The sequence below is a fragment of the Pristis pectinata genome, chromosome 18 (genome assembly GCF_009764475.1).
Source record: "Pristis pectinata isolate sPriPec2 chromosome 18, sPriPec2.1.pri, whole genome shotgun sequence".
Lineage (NCBI taxonomy): Eukaryota > Metazoa > Chordata > Chondrichthyes > Rhinopristiformes > Pristidae > Pristis > Pristis pectinata.
The window spans coordinates 35,457,446-35,480,865 of NC_067422.1; the positions used below are offsets into that span (position 1 = coordinate 35,457,446).

The following is a 23,420-nucleotide window of genomic DNA, read 5'->3' on the forward strand; positions in this document are numbered from 1 at the left end:
GCACACAAGATCAACCTCAGTCACTTAAAGCAGTGCATTCACTAAGCTTGATTGACAGGAGAATTGTCCAGTCATCTCCACTCTAGCCAGCTTCAACGTTGGCACTATTAGTAACCAGATCTTTAGCATTTCTTTTCTAATTTTTTTATTATAAAATGTCACCTTTTTTTACAATTGTCACAAATTATTTATAAAGTGATTAACTCAATTTGTGATCTTTGAAATCATTAAATCTAACCTGATCTTTCAAGATTCTTAAAACTGCAGTTGGTTCTTGCCCAAACTGTAATCAATTTTAAGATTATTAATTCTACACCTAAAATAATTCCAAAATAATTTTTAATATTATTAATTCTCATGATGCCATAATATGATTTCACAAATAAAAATCCTTAAAATATTACTAATTCTAATCAGATTAGAAAATGTTCCACAGTTCCTGCCTGACCAAAGTGTCTCCTTTCATTGTAAATAAACTACCTACAAGAGCTGTTAGCATAGTTTTTGCTGCCATCTGATGGTTTATATAATGTGCAACATACCTGGACCGTCTGTGATACCAGATTGGTCCACTGTATGAAAACTCCTCGAGGAAACAAACCAGCAGAGTTGGAGTTATGCGGCCTACACTGTGCATACTGTGTATATGGGAGTTGTACCTGAGGCAGGATTATAGGCTTTAATTCCATCGCCCTGCTTTATCCCATTGTCTTTTAGATTTTTTTTTCTTGAAGTGTTTTTTTTTTCCCCAATTTCTCTGAGTTGCATCACAAGGCAAGGGGTTCATGTGACATGTCCAGGTTAGGCATCAGCTGTGAAAAGAGAGAGCCAGAGACCACACGCTTTTAACAAACCTACAGCATTGTTCAAATGGTGTTCTTCTGGTGTCTTGACTACACTCATCAAACACCAACAAATAACAGATTGACTGATATTCATGGGATCCAGTATACAATATAGAATGAAAGGCTGACACCCTCAAAATAGCAAGTCACTACACTGTACCATACACAAGAGTGGCAGCAATTATGTCACCCAAAGACCTGTATTAACTAACAGTCAAATCTGTATAAATAACGCAAATCAGGAGCAAAAGCTGAATGAGGCTTGGGTTTACATTTCATTATATCAAGGTCTCAGGATGGGAGCAGCAGGGTGACACAACAGTTAGTGCTGCTGCCCAACAGCTCCAGGGACCTCGGACCCATCGTCAGTGCGCTGTGAGTGTGGAGTTTGAATGTTCCCTCCACGACTGTGTGGGTTTCTTCCGGGTGCTCTGGTTTCCTCCCACATCTCAGGACATGCTTGTACATTCACTGGCCACTGTAAATTACTCCTTGGCGTTGGTATATGACAAAAGGAATCAAAGGGGAGTGGATGGGCATGTGTGAGAGAAAAAGTTACAGAGATGCAGGGAAATAAGAAGAGGGGGAATGGGACCAATGGAATAGTTCCCCTGGGAGCTGGCATGGACCTGATGGACAGAATCAGCTTTCTGTGTCACAACAAGTGCAAGATATCCCAAAACCTTTCACACGGCCAATGAAGTAGTCATGAAGAATGGTCACTGCTGCAATATGAGAAACTATTTGCACAAAACATAACTGCACTAATAACAATATAATGACAACCAGATAATCTGTTTAGCCACATTGTTTGAGGTATAGATTGGCCAGGAGAGCAGGGAGAACTCCATGTTCTTTGAAAATGCCATATAATTGTGTAATGAATTGACCTGTACGATCGGTTTGTAAGACAAGTTTTTCACTGTACCTCAGTACAAGTGACAATAATAAACCAATACCAATAATTTTACATGTGCTGCAGTTCACATTCAGTACGAAACTGAAATGTTAGCCTTGACTTTGTGTTTGAGTCTCTGGAGGGTCTCTGAACCCATGACCTTGAGACTTAAAGACAGGAGTTTACCAGTTAATTCACAACTTACAGCACTGTGGGTAGGGTTTGAACCTGTTTCAAGGAATGTACATCAGTTCTCATTATTTTCTGCCAAATTGATGAAATCTGTTAATGATTTGGGATTTTTCTGCCTATGTAAATATATTATACATTCCTATATTACTATGCAAGCCTTTTGGCATCAAATGAAATAGCACTCTCAGTCACTGAAAAGGCCGCTGGGTATCTTATAATTCAAGGCAGCATTTGAATATCATAAAGCATACTGAAATCATTTATTTTCTTCCTTTACAGAACCTTTGATTACTGACTGTCTAATTCCAATCATTATATTACATTTTTTTTGTCGTTTCCATGCTCCTCAAGGTGATCTATGTACAAACTGCGGGAATAGAATAATTTCAAAGTTGAGCACCTGGTATCATCATCCATGCTCTTGGCTTAGGTGTGGAGTAAAACCACCACTGATTGCACCATAAAGTGATCCCAGAGTAAAATTCTCATCTGTGCTTCTCATCTAATCACACTGGAGAGAATGAGGTTATTCAGTCCATGATGTCTGAATCAGTTATTTGAAAGTGCCCTCCAACTGGAACCCATTGCACTTGCCTTTCCCTATCACCCAGGAAAATTTTCCCAATTTTTTATCTACTTTTCTTTTAAAAATTACTGCTGAATTTGCTTTCACCACTTTATTGGCCAGTACATTCCAAATCTTTATTGACTTCAGAAGGGAGGCAGTGCACATGTTCCTGTTTACATCAATGATGCTGAGGTGGAGAGGGTTGAGAGCTTCAAGTTCCTAGGAGTGAACATCACCTGGTCCAACCACATAGATGCCACAGCCAAGAAAGCACACCAGCACCTCTACTTCCTCAGGAGGCTAAAGTAATTTGGCATGTCCCCTTTGACACTCATCAATTTTTTTAGATGCACCATAGAAAGCATCCTATCCGGATGCATCACGGCTTGGTATGGCAACTGCTCTGCCCGGGACCACAAGAAACTGCAGAGAGTTGTGGACACACCTCAGCACATCACGGAAACCAGCCTCCCCTCCATGGACTCTGTGTACACTTCTCACTGCCTCGGTAAATCAGCCAACATAATCAAAGAGCCCACCCACCCACCTCGATAATTCTCTCTTCTCTCCCCCTCCAATTGGGCAGAAGGTACAAAAGCCTGAAAGCACATACCACCAGGTTGAAGAACAGCTTCTATCCCACTGTTCTAAGACTACTGAACAGTTCCCTAGTACAATAAGATGGACTCCTGACCTCACTATCTACCTTGTTATGACCTTGCACCTCATTGTCTACCTGCACTGCATTTTCTCTGTAAACTTAACACTTTATTCTGTATTTTGTTATTGCTTTTCCCTTATACTACCTCAATGCACTGATGTGATGAAATGATCTGTATGGATGGCATGCAAAACGAAGTTTTTCACTGTACCTCAGTACATGTGACAATAATAAATCAATTAAAATCATAACAGTCCACTCCATAAAAGATCATTCTCACCTTCCTCTGGTTTTCTTGCCAACTACCTCAGCCTCCTGACCCTCTCACCACTGGAAACATTTAGTCCTAAATTTGCTAAATATTCCTTTAACCATATTGCATAGTAATATAGGAAAGTATAATATATTTACATAGGCAGAAAAAACCCAAATCATTAACAGATTTTATCAGTTTGGTAGAAAATAATGAGAATTGATATAAATTTCTTAAAACAGGTTTCAAACCCTATGTGCAGTGCTAGCTGGTGGACTCCCGCCTTTAAAGGCCATGGGTTCTAGCTTTTCTAGCCTCACCCTCTTTTTCATCATGCCTTTCCATACAACAGAAACTACAGAATGGGGACAGACTAAAGCACTGCCTGGTTATATACAATACTTGTAAGGCATGGAATAAAGCTCCCTTTAAAACTTCCATTCTCAGTCTTGAAAACTATATGTGCTGGACCTGCACTATTAAACCTGCGTAAAGGATACTACCCTATAACCTCTCAATCAAATGGATGTATTGTTAATTGATGAGGTGTCCAGAAGGATTGGAGTGAGAACGACTAACTCAATTCACATTGAATCCATATCAACATCCCGAGACCACAGTCACAGAGTATGGACTCAATTAGAACTCTGAGGCAACGGTTGATATCCGGGCAAGTGTACAACCCAGTTTTTATCTGCAGGGTGGGTGGTCTTACAAGGAAAGGGCGGACAGACTAGACTTGTATCCCCCAGAATTTATCAGAAGAGCAGGGATGATTGAAACATATAAAATCCTGAGGGGTCTTGACAAGGTGCATGTGAAGAGGATGTTTCCTCTTGTGGGAGAATCTAGAACTAGGGGTCACGGTTTTAAAACAAGGGGTCACCCTTTTAACGCAGAGATGAGGCAACATGCTTACACTCAGAAGAGTCTTTGCTACACTCACCTTTCAATATTTTTAAGGCAGAGGTAGATATACTCTTGATAAAGCAAAGGGGTGAAAGGTTACAGGAGGCAGATGGGAATGTGCAATTGAGGTAACAGTCAGATCAGTCAAGATCTCATTAAATGACAGAGTAGAATTGCTGGGCCGGGTGGCAATCCTGATCTTAATTGCATGTTTATATGTTCAATCATAGCAGCTTTAGCTTTGATAGTAGCAATTGTGTGCCAGTGGTGAAAGGAGAAAATGTTTAAGGTGGTGAATGGGGCGTCAATTCAGCAGATACTGTGTTCTGATAAGGCCGAGTTTCTTGAGTATTATTGAGCAGCACTCACGTGGACACTGGGGAGAATCCTTATTTGTATTTTACAGAAGGTGCAAAGACTCTAGGGGATTAAGTGGTGAGTGACTCATCACAGACCAGCCAGCCTCTGATCTGCTATTGTATAGCCACCTAATTATGCATAATGTTTATAGTCAGTGGTGACCTCCTCAAGACGTTAGATGGTGTAGAATTTGGCAATGATGATGCAGTGAAGCTGCACTCCTTCCACTGCACTTCAATTCTGCAATTGTTATTTGCCACTTCTCAGTCTAACATGAATATTGTCCAGGTATTACTGCACATGGGCATGCTCCTCTTCATTAACTGCTTATTGGCAATATAGCTTCTCGATGAAACTTCAAAGCAATTAGACTTTCCCTCAACTGAACTAGAAAGACCTCCCAACACTATCTCCTGCTGCTTTCTCCTCATCCACTTGTTCACCAGGTTGCAGCAAGCCTTCATGAAGCTCGGCGGAGTGCGTCTCCAGAGTGGTGCAGGCAATGAAACTGTTGATTGACCACATCGAAGGTCTGGTCAAAGATATTGTGGGTACCAGCACAGAAGAATTTTCTGTTCTTGGGCCTGCACTGGAGTCAGGAATTAAGTGTATAAAGGAAAGCCTTATCCCTAAGTAGCTGAATGCTGATCTGACATGGTGGCTGGAAGATCGTGAGCAGAGTTGACCGGCTCAAAAGCAAACAACCCACAATGAGTCATAGAGCTACACAGCACAGAAACAGGGCTTCAGCCCAACTTATCCGTGCCACTGGTATGTAAAATCATCTGCACGTGACTGTTGACCAATTGAACATCAAAGGAAGTAAAATCTCTTATAGTACAATTCCACGTTTGAAGGCGATGTGGACCCCACATCATTAGCAAGCCTACAAAATTGGTGCACCTTTGCATACACACTGCCTGATGCTCACTAGACAAGGACACATATTTGCTAAGTCTGGAGTTTTGGGTCTCTCTCACCTTCATAATGCAGTGGTACACTCAACATAGCAACACGTTGTTGATATAGATAGCGACAACCTAGAAAAGCACCGAGGTAAGGAAATGTGGGCCACAATCATCTTTACAAAGCTGTTCACACGCAGTGCTGCAGCTCCAGTTGTGACTGCAGCTAACAACATACCTTCATCACCATCTCCTTCCTATAATGCAATCCCTGCAGATATTGCTCCTCACTCGGGCACACAGACTCCTCATGTCACTCTGCAGATGAACCATCCTGCTTAAGGGCCCCTCTTCCCTTCCTCATCTCCTTCTTCTGCCACCATCCCCTCCCTGACACTGTCACATTCAAATCCCAGGGAGATGGCCACTAGTGCACCTAAGACTAAAGGAGCAACTGGAAAACTGTCATTCGATCTCAGCACAGCATTTCCTGTAGAGTTCGGAAAACGTTACCCACCCCCCCCCCCCACCACACAAATTATCTGTCACCGTTCCCTTCAATGAACTTCAACTCCACACTCATCACCAATAAATCTGAAGTTATTGAGAATCCCTTTAAATAACAAAGCTGGCGTAGGGGTGGTGGTCGAGGCAACAGAGGGGTTAGGAAAGGAGAGGGGTTTCCATGCAAGCTTAATGCATCAGTTAGACTTTTACATCTCATTTTTGGGATCGATGCTGTCAAATGAGCTTTGTATGAGAAGTGATGTCAACAAATACCTCCTCTGCATACTAACAATGTGCAATGAAATGCATACTAATGTGCTACCTGGTTTGAGGAGCAATATCATATCAATGCTTTCTTCATTATTACACATTAGTAAGAAAGAACAACTTGTATTAATATACCACCTTTCAAAGCCACGAGATACCTCAAAGATAGCTCAAGAATTACTTCTGTACACAGCTAGGATTCACTAATAGCAATGAGATTAATGACAAGATAAAGGCTACAAAATTGAACTGTGCAGACCCAGTTTTTTTTTGATGTAATGGGTGCTACAAATGCAAAGTGTACATCTTTAGTTATTAAATTTCTTCACAGATTGTTAGTGAATTTTTGGGATTCTCTACCCAAGAGGGATGTGATGCACAATTGCCAAGTACATTCAGGACATAGACTGATAGATCTGCGGATATTAAGGGAATCAAAAGGTAGTGGGTCAGTGCAGGAAAGTGGCACTGAGGTAAAAGATCAGTCATCATCTGAACGAATGGTGAAGGCACCAGGACCTGAGTGGCCTACTCCTGCTCTCATTTCTTATATTGTTAGTGCGACTTTAACTGACTCTTTGACCACCTTTTAGTGTGGCTCAGTGTTAAAATTTTGGCTGGTTACACACCTATGAGGCACCCTCGGATAGTTTAGGTGAAGTTGCTATAGAACTGCAAGATTCTGTTGTAAAATGCTTCAGACAATGGAAGAGTGAACTGATTAAATCACATAGGCAAATATCACGTTCCACCATTGGGCCCAAGTGATTGATTTGTTATTGGAGACGAGGTTGTCAGCTGAGGGAGGAATGTTTCCACAGACCCCAAATAACTCCATTCTCCCTCATCTTCTGCTTCCAACTGTTAAGTTGCTCACATAGTAATTAATATCTAAGACAATAGATAAGGCATTTGGCTAGAAAATCTCATTATGTGATTACAACTGTAGGGATCATAATAATTATCTTTTGTTGGGCTCTTTCAGAGTGATGGATTTGCCAAATGATAATCAGCCTCATTTTAACTTTTTACATAACTAACAGAATAATATTGCAACTATATTTGCACGTATGTCCTGTTTACCTTTAACGTTCTTCTGAAGAAGCAGATCAGTAATCAGTTTCATACTTAAGAACATGGGAGAGAGGGAGATCATTCAGTCTTACCATACCTCTACTCAAGTTATACAATTTTATTCCAGGTCAAACATTAGTTTGACAATTGAAACAGCAATCCAACCACTTAGAAAGCGCTACAACAGAGAAGGGATGAAAACATATACATACGTACCTACACACACACACACACACACACACACACACACACACACACACACCACACAAAGTATACACTGCAGATTCTGTTATGTAAAAACAAGATAAAAGGAGGCTGATTATCATCTGGCAAATCCTTTTCTGTAAGCGAGCCCAACAAAAGATAATGTTCTAAACCCACAGTTGTAATTGCATAATGAGATTTTCAAGCCAAACGCCTTATCTCTTCTCGACAGTTTTAATTACTGTGTGAGCAACTTAACGACTGGGAGCAAAAAGGAAAAGAAGATGTGACAATTCAAGCTCCTGTTTAAGAAAATTTCATCTCTGAGGTTTTATGCTAACCTAAAACTGTCAACATACTTTAGTTTTTTGGCAGTAAACATCTCGGTACTTTTGTAATTTGGAACATAGACAAGTCACAGGGTTGTTCCGGAGAATAAAGATCTGTAGCTCAACAGTGTTTAAAGTCTTTATAACAGGAGTTACTGCAATTCAGCCTTCTCATTCTTTCTACAGCATTTTGAAACGTTTTGAAGCAGTTGAGAAGTGAATTGATCGATATTGTTATGACTTCAAAGAGACTAAATATAAAGTTAACCACTACAGGCTATTCCATTACATCCAGAACAGTAAAACAAAGAACATGTGTTGTATTTGAAGATGGGTATTCAAAAACATTGGCTATTATATAGACTAAGGGAGTGTGGAGCCAGCAATGCAGACATCCTGCTAAATTTATCCAGGCTAACATTACAATTACTTTGTTTTATTTAGCAACCCACAGTTTGCCAATTGGCAATCTATCCAATTGCACAGAAAAGCATATGGCAGGACCCCACAATCAAGGACACTTGGGGATAGCCCCTGGCAGTCTTGAGAAGGGAGGAAGCAAGTGATCACTGCTTGGCGAAAGGTGAAACCGGTTAGTATTAACATTTTAACATGTGGTATCGAAGATATCACACATGGTAAGTGCAGCAAGCTTGGAAAGAACAGATTACCTTGAGGCTTATGGGTCTCAAAACCCACTACCATTAGAGCATTCCTTCTGACATCTTAACACACCCCCCCCCCCCCACCAAGATCTGACAGAAATCAATTGTTATGATTATTCAAAATCTCCATTTACACTGTATTGTATGACCACCACGGGTTAGTGAAAAAGCGAATGAGATGGATTTAACAAGCAGCATCAATAGAGGGGAACCTGTAGATGTAACGTAGTTGGATTTTCAGAAGGCATTTGACAAGATGCCACATAAAAGGCTGGTGCACAAGATAAGAACCCACACTACAGGGGCAGGTGTTTTAGCATGGATTTAAAACTGATTACCACATAGAAGACAGACAGTTGGAATAAACCGGTTCTTTTCAGACTGAAGGATGTAACTAGTGGGTTGCTCCAAGGATCAGTTCTCAGCCCTTAAGTTAGTTACTATTTGCATTAATGACCTGGAACAGGAAGCAGAGCGTAAGGTATCCAAAGTTTGTCAGTGACACTCCAATAGCAGGAGGACACATTACAGTAAGGATATTTGGACTCTGCCACACGATATTGATAGATTAAGTGGGAAAAATCTTGGCAAATGGAGTTTAATTGTGGGAAACTCAGGTCATGCACTGTGATAAGACGAATCATTAGGCAGACTACAAGCTAGTGGAGAGAAATGAGGGCACCTTGGTGTGCTCGTGCTAGAAGCAGGTGCAGCAAGTAATTAGGAAGGCAAATGACATATTGGTCTTTATTGGAATGAGGTTGAAGTTTAGATATAGGGAAGTATCGTTGCAATTTTACAGTGTTGGTGAGGCCACACCTAGAGTATGTGCAATTTGGTCCCCTTAGACAAGAAGGAATATATAAAAAGAGTTTCTTTAGCCCAATTCCTGGACTGAGACAGTTGTCCAATTGCGAGCAGCTAAAGATATTGGATCTGTATTCTTTGGAGTTTAGAAGAATGAGAAGTGACCTTACTGAAAGAAATAGGATTTTAAGGAAGCAATGACAGGGTAGATGTTTCCAATAGTGGGAGAGTCTCAAACAAGGGGACAAGATAAGAGCCTTTAAAGCTGAGGTGCGTAGGAATTTCTTCACAGAGTGTGGTGAATCTTTGGAATTCTCTACCCTGGAGTGTTGTAGAAGATACATCATTGCAGGTACTTAAAAGAGAAGGTAGATAAATTTTCCAAAGTGGGGAATTCAGGGCTATGGGGAGCTGGCACAGAAGACCAGTTGAGACCCAGAGCAGATCAGCCATGAATCTGAATAGCAGGACAATTTTAAGGGACCAGGTGGTCTACTTGTGCTCCTATTTTCTTGTGTTCTTCTTGTACTTTTGACTTATTTTTCATCCAACAACCTCCATGGCAACTTAACTTGACACAGCACAGTATTAATGCAAGATTTTATTCTTGTATATAGTATTCTAACAGAATATCCAAACATTAGAGCCACAATGCCACTGGATAAGGATGTCCTAATGCCAATAAAGCATTAGGCAAGGTTTGTGCAAAGCAAGATTGGGATGACAATCAAGGCTGTTCAGAGAGTCACTGATAACAATGTGAACTTTCTGGACAAGAGGAAGGGAAAGTGAGTCAATCCAGGCCACTCCAACATACCCTGATGACAATTTGCACACCTTCCTGTTACTTTCTATTCGGCATTAGGCCCTCCTTCACTCACCATTCCACGATGCCACCATCTTGCTATCCAGGTGAGGACGCGGCCTCTGTTTCCTGACTTCACACAGCCTGTTCCTGCATGTGCTCAGAATGTCGTTCACCTTCTCCACGTCCAAGCCAAACTTGGTCGCTGTCAACTGTGGTGAGTGACGGACCTATGAGGACATTCTTGTTTTTCAACTCTCCATGAAGATCCTACAAAGTATGAAGGGCATTAAAGAAATACATCAAAAAGAATTGCAGTAACAACTTTATGTCAATCTCATCTCCCATTTGGCTCAATATGCTGAACCCTTTAACCAGGAACCCACAGGTTCAATCCTCTCTGGGTTAAGTGGGATGACCCCTGCAAGACTATAATAGGAGAACTACTCTTGGCCTCAGTGATCATATTGTAGTGATGGGAGTATCACCAACATTTATGCTCCTGATTGCTTTCTAGGAATTTCTTGGCTGGAAGACCACATGATTAAGTGTGATGAAAATTAATCTTGGACAGTTATAGAAAAATCAGGAAAGAACTTCTCATACAATTCTTTTCCCTTATTGTTTTTTTTTTGCTTCTTCTAGATTACATGGCTCCAGGATGGAAGAAGCGAATAACAGTGCAAGTCTTCAAGCCCTTATGGTGACCTGGGTGGTCTATTCCTGCCCTTCAATTCCATATATTTGTACAGTTAGAATCATTCCCCTCACAAATATGCTGGTGCGAATGAGCCCAATAACCAATAACTATTAAAGCACATAGAAAGATAACTATTGGGGAGATCACAATGACTGCCATCCCTCACTTCCTGGTCTAAGTGTGACTTAGAATTCAAACCAATGTGATAAACTTTTACCTACCCTTTTAAATGTCCAAGCAGGCTACTAAATTGCACCAAAAGAATTATACCAAATATGAAACCAGATGGGTCACACAGCATCAAACCAGGCATCAGACTCAGAAGTGTCGAAGACATATCCAGTCCAGTTAATCCTGAAAATTCACTGACATCCTGGGACTCGAGCCCCAATTCAGAGCTGCCCCACAGATTAGTCAGATCGTGGCTACACAGTCATACTCATGTTTCTTGGCTAACATCTGAGACTCTCCCATCATCATCTCCATGTAGCAAAAAAACAAACCTTTATTTTTCCAGTTGAAATGAACTATTTTACATTTTCCCGTATTGTTCTCCATTCGTTTGATCTTTACCCACTCACTTAACCTCTCTATATCCCTTTGTTGTCCCATCATGACCTTTTCTCAACTTACTTTCCTACCTATTTGTGGGTCATCATCAAATTTAGCTACGTCACCCCATGGTGCCTTCATCCTTGTCATTTATATAAACTGTAAAAAGTTGAGGGCCCAGCCCAGCTTTGAACTTGTGGCATGCCATTTACTACATCTTGCAAACCAGGAAAAAAAGACACATTTACACCTGCACTCAGTTTTCTGTTAGCCAGCCAATCTTCTATCCGCGCTAATATGTAACCCTCTGAACTATAAACTTTTGTTTTCCACAATGATCTTTGATGTGGCACCTTTCCTCTGCCTTCTGGAAAACTAAGCACAGTGTATCCACCAGTCCCCCTTTATCAACAGCACATGCTGCTACTTCAAACAACTCCAGTAAACTGGTCAAATACAACTATCCTTTCACAAAACCACATTGGCTTTGTCTGATTATCTAGAATTTTTCTTCATGCTCTGCTATATCCACCTTATTAATAGTTTCCAACATACTCCCAATGACAGATATTAAACAAGTGGCCCTGTAGTCTCCTGCTTTCCAGCTCCTTCTCTTTTTTGAATCAATCTAAGGGAATCTCCCTAAATCTAGGGAATTTTGGAAAATTAAAACCACTGCATCAAGCATCTCACTGGCCACATCTTTTAAGATCCTGGGATGAAGTCCATCAGGATCCAAGGACTCATCAGGTCACAGCTCCAGCGATTTACTTGTTCCTCTTCCTTGACGACTATAATTCTCCCAAGTATTGGTCTTGGTTTATTATTGTCACTCCTACTGAGGTACAGTGAAAAACTTGTCTTGCATACCAATCGTACAGATCAATTCATTACACAGTGCAGTTACATTGAGTCAGTACAGAGTGCACTGATGTAGTACAGGTAAAAACAATAACCGTACAGAGTAAAGTGTCACAGCTACAGAGAAGGTGCAGTGCAATAAGGTGCCAGGTCACAACAAGGTAGATCATGAGGTCAGAGTCCATCTCATCGTATAAGGGAACCGTTCAATAGTCTTATCACAGTGGGGTAGAAGCAGTCCTTAAGTCTGGTGGTACGTGCCCTCAGGCTCATCTTCTACCCGATGGAAGAGGAGAGAAGAGAGTATGTCCCAGGTGGGTGGGGTCTTTGATTATGCTGGCTGCTTCACCGAGAGGCAAAGACAGAGTCCAAGGAGGGGAGGCTGGTGTCCGTAATGCGCTGGGCTGTGTCCACAACTCTCTGCAGTTTCTTGCGGTCCTGGGCAGAGCAGTTGCCGTAACCAAGCCGTGATACATCCAGATAGGATGCTTTCTATGGTGCATCTGTAAAAGTTGGTGAAAGTTCCTCTTTCCCTTCCAATTCCTGATTTGTTGCTATTTCTGGGATGTATCCTCTATAATGAAAAAAAGAGGCAAAATGGCTGTTTAATTCACCAGCCATGTCCCCAGACCTACTTCTTATATTCTAACAGCCACCTTATAAAGTTTATTTTCCAATTTTAAATACCTGTGGAAACTCTTGCTTTCTGTTTAGACATTTTCAATAGGTTTGCCTAGTAATTTAATTTTCCTTACTTATTAATCATTCTTTGCTGTTTTATATATTCTGCCTAATCTTCTGAACAACTGACTGTCATTCTTCAATTATATGCTTTTTCTTTAAGTCTGACAGTATCTTTAACTTTTTTAGATAACTACAGATGGTGGGTCCTTCCCTTGGAACTTTTATTTCTCATTGAAGTGCATCAATTCTGTGTATTCTAAAAGATTGTCTTGTATGTCTGCCACTGCATCTCAACTTAACCTACCCTGACCTACCTTAACCTTGATCCCTTAACCTACCTTGCCAGTTTCACTTCAGTTCACTCGGCCTTTGAGCCCTCATCACAGTCCTTAAGTTTCAAATACTACTTTTTCACATATTTTTCTTTCCATCAAACTAAAAGTGAAATTCAATCATCTTATGATTGTCTAAAGCTGGTCAGTCCGGGGTCAAACTCAAGAAGCAGTTTGAAGAGAAGTAATGCAGTTGTTGCGCACCCCAAGCGTTGCAAGGCTAGTTCTTCCAGCACACCATTCTTCAACCAATCAAGCCTCCAAAATGTCATGGACAAAGAAAAATAAGATTGATCCAAGGGATGGTACTTTGTAACCTTGCCAGAGCAAGCACGTGGGATTGTCTACACTCAGAGTGGAAGTCAATGGAAAGCAACCCCCATCTTCCTCATCCCTTTTAATTATCCAACCTTGGAGATAGAGTCATTAGTAAGATGTTCCAAAAATGTATTAGAAAATTTAAAACAAAACTTAGGTGAACTGCTGGAGTGGATGTTGTATATTGTACCCACTTCAGGCATAAAGGAAAGAAATGCCCAATTTTGAGTCAATGATAATTTTCAAAAAAACTGCAGATGCTGGAATCTGAAATAAAAACATATTATGCTGGAAATACTAAGCAGGCCAGGCAGCACATATTGAACAGTCCCCTAGTATGATAAGATGAATTCTTGACCTCACAGTCTACCTCATTATGGCCTTGCACCTTATTGTCTGCCTGCACTGCACTTTCTCTGTAACTATAACCCTTTATTCTGCTTTCTGCTATTGTTTTCCCTTGTACTACCTCAATGCATTGTTGTAATGAAATGATCTGTATGGATGGCATGCAAAACCAATTTTTTCACTGTACCTCGGTACAAGTGACAATAATAAACCAATTTACCAATTTACATTAACTCGGTTTCTCATTCTACAGATGTTGTCTGACATGTTCAATGCACCAGCATTTCTGAATTTTGTGATGGAACTTTTTAAATCATCCAAAGATTTCAAAGGACTTTAATTATATTGTGCAGTGACTATTATGAAGGAAATTACACCAACTATCTTTACATGGCAAACGACATATTAATAGATTTAACATTCATCAACCTGAATGCTTTGCTTTCAAAGCTAAACATACAATGACGATTTGAATCCTTAACTGGAGTGAATTAAACAGCAAAGCACAGAACAAATATAAATTCTACAGATAAAGTTCTACAGAAAAACAGATAAAAATCAGATTGATCCAAGCTAAATCATCCTCAATGTGCAAGTGCTTGTTCTTTTACCAATGACATGTCTATGTTCCTTCAACATTCCCATATCCTGGGGGGGATCCTTTTCAAATAAAATAGTCATAACTCAGTTCACCATCTTCTGCCTCCCTTCAACTAGTCACCAATTCAGCTGGATTGGACGAAGCAATAGTGAGCCTCTCACATCTCCCAGCCTCATGCCACAACTTACAAAATGGGTCAAGCTGTCAACACCCACTTTCTCCTCCCGGCAATCTTGTTACAAAATCATTCACACATCTGCACATTCCTCCTACTTGTCCTCACTTACAACACACCCACTCCCCCACTCCCCAGGTAAAACAGCACTTCCAAATGGGGACAAGTGCAAGAAAATGGGATGGATAGAGATAGGTACTCGTTGACATGGACATAGTGGGCCAGAAGGCCTGCACCTTTACTGAATTAGGACAACATAACTTCAAAATTGGGTTAATGGTAACCCCCCCCTCCACTCCCTGTCAGTATTTCTGGGCTCAAGCCCCACTCAAGACTCAAGGACGAGTGTTGCAGGAAAGCTACTCTGTTGAAAGCGCCTTCTTTTAAATGAAACATTAAACTGAAATTGAAATAGAAAATGCTGGAAACACTCAGCCGGTCAGACAGCATCCAAGCAGAGAAACAGAGATAACATTTCAGATCAAAAACCCTTCATCAAACTGGGAAAATGAGAATACAAATTAGTTCCATGTTTTAGAGAGAGGGTGCGGGGGGGTGGGGGGAGGTGTATAGGACAAAGGGATCATCTCTGATAGGGTGAGGCCAGGGTGGCCAAGGCAATAACAGTGTTCATGGAGCCATCTGGTGAACAGACGAAAGAGAGCAGTTACAAAGAGAAACAAAACACAGGAACATCTATACCAATTGCATTTTCAAGAATTCAACCTGTAGCCTTCTATTGCAACTGTGTTTCGCATACTCACCTGAATACTTCTTAAATGGGGGACTACCTGCCTTCCAGTATGTTCCAGATTCCAACCACCCTCTGGGTGAAAAAAAATCCTCAAATCCCATCTCAATCACTTACCCCTTACCTTAAACCTATGCCCTCTGATTACAGATATCTCTGCTTAGGGGAAAGGTTTATCACTACCTGTGCATCTATACCAAGTCTGCTGCACACTTCCAACATTTTCTGTTTCTATCCCAGATTTCCAGCATCTGCAGGTCTTTCCTCCCCCCCCACCAAGTGAATCTGCGGGACTGCGGGACAGTCCTGCTTGTGAATCTTGGGGGTTGGGGGACTACAAGGCTGGAGGGTACAGAGAGAAAATCTCTTGAGGGAACAAGATCTGTGACCGTCTGAGCAATAGTGGCCAGCCATTCAGTGGTCGGGCTTTAAGCAGAGGTCTAATTTTCTCATATTTCCTTTCATTAGACAAGCCTATATATGTGAACATAACAAATCCCACAGCAGTAGGAGAAGGTGAGGTTTGCCTAGGATTCTGGACATTTTATCCCTCAACCGCTAATGATACACAGATTATCTTTCTATTATTGTGCGTGTGGGATCTAATTCTGTACTAACTGGTTGCTGGATTTCTTACACTATAATGGTGACTACATTTGAAAAGTATTTCACTGGTTATACAGACTACTGGGATGTCCTGAGGTCATGAGAAATGCTATTTAAATTCCTCTTTCTTTCTTTTAATGATCATGACGAGGTTACAGAGGCTCCTCTAATCAAATGGATGTGAAGCTGATTAATTTGTGCTCTCTGTCACTCCACACTCTGCCTTTGACTATCACTTACTATGTCTGATGTACGAGCAAGAGCTAATGAGCAAGTCCAGCACTCTGAGCAACCTTGGCTGCCCGCCATCGACAATATCAACTCCAAATCACAATGACAATTTTAAGCAGATTGTGATCCGTGCTTTAAAAGATTTTTACTTTTGCAGGAAGCTTCACCGTCCTTCACACCATTCAATAATTCTTCTTACTTTTCCAAAGAGCCTAATCCTTCCTTAATATCTCCACTGTTTTTTCTCATTGTGGCTATATTTCAGTGAGATGTGGTGGCAAACAGTGGAGTAAGCTATTACAGAGTTATCCTTACTGATTGGTTCAAATTTCCACAAAACACTCAGGAATGTCAAAATTTAGGAAAGAAAAGATTAAGTCATGACTTGTATTTACGCCCCAAAGTAGTTTATGGCCAATGAAGCACTTTTGGAGCATTGTGTAGAAAATGTGACAACTCAATAAGCCCCCATTAACAGCAATGCAATATCAATGATCAAAGCTAATTTTTAGTCATACTGAAGAAGTTGTGTATTAATTTGTTCACAAGTATACCATAGGATCTTTCCCACCTATCTGAGAGGGCAGGTAAGGCCTCATTAAAACTTGGTAGCTTCAACTGTGCATCAGCCCCTCAATGAAGCATCAGCTTTGATCTTTGCGCCTCAAGCTTCTGGAGTGAAATTAGAACCTGTAAACTTTTGATTCAAAGGTAAGGATGCTATCAAAAGCCAGAGCTATACTGTCCACCTAGTTCACCTTCTGCTATGCTGGTGGTCACTTGTCTTTAAAGCCCTACCACAATCATAGTGCAGTTATTAATTAATCAGAGCAATCAATCTCCATTAAATTGTCTACAAGAGTCCGAGGTATAGTGGAAGAAAAGCTCCAGTTTTTGAAAACCCTGGGAGAACCAGACAGTGATAAATTGTGTTTTCTTGAATTGGAACAAGCAAGTGATATTCTGAGGACATGGACAGAACTGAAAGTGCAGCAGATGCCATTTGCAAGACATATAAACAATTGGCAGTCAAGGAAATTTGGATGTCTTCTTTCAATATGGAGTCCTAAATATTAACCAGAGTTAATTTATAAAAGTTTGCACATGCTCTACGAAAGAAAAATAAGGAGACTAAACATGTTCCCATGGTTAGAAAATGAGTTGAAACAGCAAAACTGTACACGATGGTAAAATGTTCAAATCCCAGAGGATATAGTTAAAAATCAGGAATGTAGGAGTAAAGAAAAAATCAAGGGGAATTTTTCAACCAAGAGGATAATAGATGTGGATTAAATCATCAGGGTGAGAAAGAAGGGGAGGAGGCCGAGACACAGCAAGAAAGATCTTACAATTATCCCACAAAGAGCAATGTGATAATGAGCAACAAATCTATTTTTGGTGACTTTGGTTGAAGGACAAATGTTGGCATGGCACTGCAGAAACTCCCTGCTCTTCATCAAGTACTGTTATGGGAACATTGACAGTCAATGAATTACTGAAACTGCTAGACCAAACTTTGTTTTAACACCCAAGCCAAATTTGAAGCAAATGGATTACCAAGATGAACAAAGGTGTTTAGAGAATGATGAAGCAAATAGGAAAGGGTAGATGAAAATACCTGAGCTTTTTACAGTTTTAAAAATATTTTGCATTCATAATACTTCAAATAAATTGCTGCTTAGGCAATGCTTCATATATTACATACAAGTGCTCCAAGGCATGAGCAGAGGTCAGTGCACTTGGTGCAGAGATCACACAACAGTATGCTGAGGGTAGAATGGAGTAACATGGGAGCCAGAAGAAATACTGCCATGGGTGCCATTGAATGAGATGTTAGCCAAGGCTCCAGTCATCAGAGGTGGATGTAAAAATCCCAAGCCACTATTTGAACGGCGGGCGGGGGGAGGGTTTTGCGGTTGATCTTCTCCTTTTCAGTCTGTCCATAACCTTTGACACAAATGGCCACACCATACACTGGGCATTGCTTCTCCACAAATTTGCCTACTCCATTGGTTCCATTATCAATAGCATCAGAGCCCGAACTCACCCACACTGATACATCACCCTACCTAAACCAATACTTCTTGTGTGCTGTACTGTTCTACATTCTATGAGCTAAACGCAGTTTTTGGAAACCTGCTGTCCAAAAATTAGCTACCGAGTGTCCGACCAGGGAACAATAACTACACTTTACAGACACTAGAGACTGCAGATGCTGGAAATCTGGAGCAATACAGAGGTGCTGGAGGAACTCAGTGGGGTCAGGCAGCACCTATGGAGGGAATTGGACAGTCGACGTTACAGGTCGAGACCCTTCATCAGGACTGGAAATAAAGAGGGGAGATAGCCAGTATAAAAAGGTGGGGGGGGAGGGGTGGAGCAAGAGCTGGCAGGTGATTGGTCAGACCAAGTGAGGCGGCTGATAGGTAGGTGAGGGAGGGAGGAGAGTGGGAATGATGCAAGAAGCGGGGAGGTGACTGGTGGAAGTGACAGAGGCTTTTTTGTGTGTAACTATACTTTAGAAAAATGTTTCATTATCTACAAAGTATTTTGGGCTATCCAAGGATTGTGTATTGTGCCCGATCAATGAGTCCTTCTGTCTATTTTAGAGTAGCCCTGCTTCACCCAGAGATAATTCACCCTTAGTTTGTATTGTCAAAGGTTCAGGACCTCAGCACAATGCTACAGGCATTCTTGCATTGCAGGACTCTGTTTCAAGTTTCACATGAGACATTAAACCAAGACTGTGTCTACCTAATCAACTGGGGCAAGATCCAGTTATTCGAAGGGGCATTGAAGTTTCCTTCAAACCATTCCTCTGCCATCAATAAAAGAAATCAAGAAATGGAAGCCCCTCCCCTTGTCTATCTAGGCAAATCACACCGTGCCATTTTGAAATATCTAGGAATGTGAACTTCCAAATGTTGGCATCAATACAGCAGCAAAATAAAGTATCTTGATACAGTGGGTTTGAGAAAATAAGGCCATATAACGTTCAACCTTATAATAGATGTCTTCCACTGTGAAAACCTCAAAGCACATCCTACTGCCAGTGACAGACAAGAAAAAAGAACTAACACATTTTTCAGCTCAGAAACCATTGGTGTCTGAGCTGTTCAGAGAACAGTACCTTGTTGGACTTGCCATTTATACTGGTGATTGTTTCAAGTGTATGCAATATGAAGTTCACCTATAAATAAAGCACTGGATGCACCATTATTAGAGGTGTGAATCTACTTTCTTTTAACTTTATATAAATGCCTTGAGGTTAAAGGAATGAAGCAGACAGAATGTTATTAAAATGTGACTGTACCATGGGTGTCAAATTGATGTGATACATTCTTCAGAACTACTAGCTCAGCTGTATTAAACCGGGAGAAATTGCCACATTTACATTAAAATGCTCACAAAGCTGCAGCAATGCAAAAGTGACTAAAGATTCCAGCAAACACAAAATCCTTACCGTGATGCCTGATGGCTCAGTGCTCAGGAGGTCTCTTTTTTATTATAATGGTACTTCAATCCCTACATAGCAAACACAAACACTGGCGGATTGTTGGTCCTTTCATTAGAACAGATTTTTGTGCTTATTATTGTTCCAGAAAACAGATCACTTTTCATCTGAAGCATTTAGTGTTACTCTCAAGTACATATACCTCAGGTGTAGATTTAGTGCCGACTATAGCTCCTAGCTACTGCCTTACAAAACTGTATCAAGTGTCATAGTGTGCAGAGACAGAACAAAGTTCCCTTTACATCACACCAGTGCTCACTTCTGAAACAGGTATATCATGGATTAAATGGATCATCTTGCAATAGATAAGCACCCTTATGAGCCAAAGCACTTCTTTAAAGCAATATCAAACAACATTTGCTACATTAGGAGCTGTCAGGGCAGGTAACCAAATGATCACAGAGACGTTGATCAACCTCTCCTCACCTGGATCCACCTATCACCTGCCAGCTCTTGCCCAACCCCTTCCCCTCACCTCTTTATACTGGCTATCTCCCTTCTACTCTTTCAGACCAGATGAAGGGTCTCGAACCAAAAATTTAACTGTCCATTTCTCTTTATAGATGCTACCTGACCCGCTGAGTTCCTCCAGCAGCTCAAGTTTAGCACAGAGCTGTAGATCCTTAGTATCAGGTAGGATCAGGTATCAGATCATTCCAACATTTTAATCATCTATGGGAGGCACAAGATGGCTTGTATTTTAAACTGTTGTCCCTTATCCTTTACATTTGTCAGTCAATATTTTCCTGCCCTTGAGATGCATTGAAAATTTTCTTTTATTTATAATCCCCAGAATTTCTCTTACACTTAAAGTACCTGTGCTGGTTCGACATTTCCATTTCCTTTCACGCCATAATGATAGGCAAAGACATCGGCCATGGTTATGCTTTGCGTGGAATCTGAGACTGGATCTGGGAGAAGCTCTCTGATTTCTTGCTCTGTCCACACACAGAAAGCTCCCTCTTTTTTCTCAACAGAGTTGGCTGAAGGGTGCGAATCTGCATCCTCGGCACTGTAGAAGCCCCCAGACTGTAGAAAGAGAAAGTGTTAGTCGTAGATTAAAAACTTGTAACAGGTTCATCAACAATATATTGAGTGTGTTATTCTCATATTTTCCAAAGCCTGAATCCGATTGGCAGATTAGCATCATCGTTCTCCGGTTAAGTACTGGGACGACGAAGACTGGCATCTTTGGTTCCTGCCAAATTCCATGTATCCTAGCCACTGATCCCTGTGCACTATCTTTGCCCGAATCAGACAGTCCGCAGTCCATCCAAACCCAAGATGATCTTTCAACCCCATATCACTCCTATTATAAAGACATACTGCTTCCACAGCCGGTAATATTCCCTGCCTCCTTCCCACCCACCTTGCTGCTGGAATCTGCATCACAGCAAAGGATGAATTGGACCAAGGAGGTTCAGATGACCTCAAGTTCACTGGGTGTGGAAGGTGGAAGAGAACCAGGACAGCCAAAGCAAGAGGTAACAGAGTCATGGATAAGGGTTTCACCGAATCCTGGCAAGATGGCACCATCACAATAATGGGAGTTTTGTCCACAAGTTTAAATATTTACCCAGTAAGCACTTAATTCAAATCACAGATAAGCAGTAAAACATTATCAAATGTTGTAATCTGGATCAACACTATAACAAAAAAAAGGGTTTATTTTGAGGGATAGAACTAAGAAATAGAAAGACATTGCAAATCTTTGTCAGGTCCCACAGAATATTGTGGAACCTACACGTGTTAAGTAAGACATAGATGTTCTAAGGAAATCAAAACTGCAAAATTGCATTTGTAAAGGACTAACAGGTCACATTTCTTTTGAAAAGAGACTGAGGCGTGACCATCTCTAAAACTTTGAAAGGATTTGACAGGGGGCTAAATTAAGTAGTGCTGTAAACTGTACACGGGAACATGTGATTAAATGCCTGCCACTTTAATTCTCCATCCCACTCCCACTCTGATGTATCAGTCTGTTTCAAGTCACAGTATTGTTACGTGATGGCCAATGAAAGCTTAAGGAACAGCACCTGATCTTCCATTTGTTCATGTTGCAGCCTTCTGGACTTGGTATTGATTTTTATAACTTCAAATAACTTGATTTCTGTCTGTACCAGTCATCCATCCATGATATTGGCTGAGCTTGATTGTTGTTTTCCCTCTATTTTTCCCCTTCTGGAAGTGGAGAATATGCCCAACCTGACATGCCAGGCATGTCCTCCTGCTCTGCACTTTGCTACTCCTACATTCTTTTGTCTATGTTCTCACTCTCTAACTGCTTCCATTCATTGATTGACCAGATAACCTTATTTACAGCTCATCCTCATGGTCACCCTAGTTTCACCCTATCAGAGACATCCCCCTCTCCCACCCTCCCTGTAGCTTAACAGGCATCTTTTGTCTCCTCCCCAGTACTGACAAAGGGTCTGTGACTTGAAACATTAGAACATAGAACAATTACAGCACAATTCAGGCCCTTCGGCCCACAAAGCTGTGCCAAACATGTCCCTACCCTAGAAATTACTAGGCTTACCCATAGCCCTCTATTTTACTCAGCTCCATATACCGATCTAACAGTCTCTTGAAAGACCCTATCGTATCAGCCTCCACCACCATTTCCGGCAGCCCATTCCACGCACTCACCACTCTCTGAGTAAAAAATTTACCCCTGACATCTCCTCTATTATCTACTCCCCAGCACCTTAAACCTATGTCCTCTTGTGGCCACCAATTCAGCCCTGGGGAAAAGCCTCTGACTATCTACCCTATCAATACCTCTCATCATCTTATACACATCTATCAGGTCCCCCCTCATCCTCCGTCTCTCCAAGGAGAAAAGGCCAAGTTCCCTCAACCTGCTTTCATAAGGCATGCTCCGCATCCCAGGCAGCATCCTTGTAAATCTCCTCTGCACCCTCTCTATGGCTTCCACATCATAGTGAGGCGACCAGAACTGAGCACAGTACTCCAAGTGGGGTCTGACCAGGGACCTATTGACCAGGGAACATTAACTCTGTTTCTCTTCCCACAGAGGGAGCTTGACCTGATGAATATCTCCGTCACTTGTTTTTATTGTGTGATTAAATGGCTGCTTGACTTAGCTTGGAAGCAGGCAAAATTCATGCCCTAATCTCAAACAAGATTCCAATATCCAGTCAGTGCTAATTGTTTACTTCCAACACAAGGTTGGAAGCAAACAGTTGCAGTTGTACAAGTTGTTGGTGAGGCTGCACTTGGAGTACCGTGTACAGTTTTGGTCACCCTGTTATAGGAAAGACGTGGTTAAACTGGAAAGAGTGCAGAAAAGATTTACAAGGAGGTTGCCAGGACTAGAAGGCCTGAGTTACAGGGAGAGGTTGGCAAGGCTGGGTCTTTATTCCTTGGAACGTAGGAGAATGAGGGGCGACCTTATAGAAATGTTTAAAATTATGAGAGGCACCGATAAGGTGGACGGTAACACTCTTTTCCCCAGGGTAGGGGAGTCCAAAACAA

The 23,420-nt window shown here is 41.3% G+C and overlaps 1 protein-coding gene across 1 annotated transcript in view; it reads right to left on the bottom strand.

Moving 5' to 3' along the window:
* spata20 (spermatogenesis associated 20) overlaps positions 1 to 23,420 on the bottom strand; it is a 292,534-nt gene that overhangs the window by 211,910 nt on the left and 57,204 nt on the right. The window contains 3 exon segments of the mRNA XM_052033175.1: positions 10,326 to 10,479; positions 10,481 to 10,519; positions 20,739 to 20,951. Of these exon segments, the coding sequence (XP_051889135.1) occupies positions 10,326 to 10,479; positions 10,481 to 10,519; positions 20,739 to 20,951 (406 nt within the window).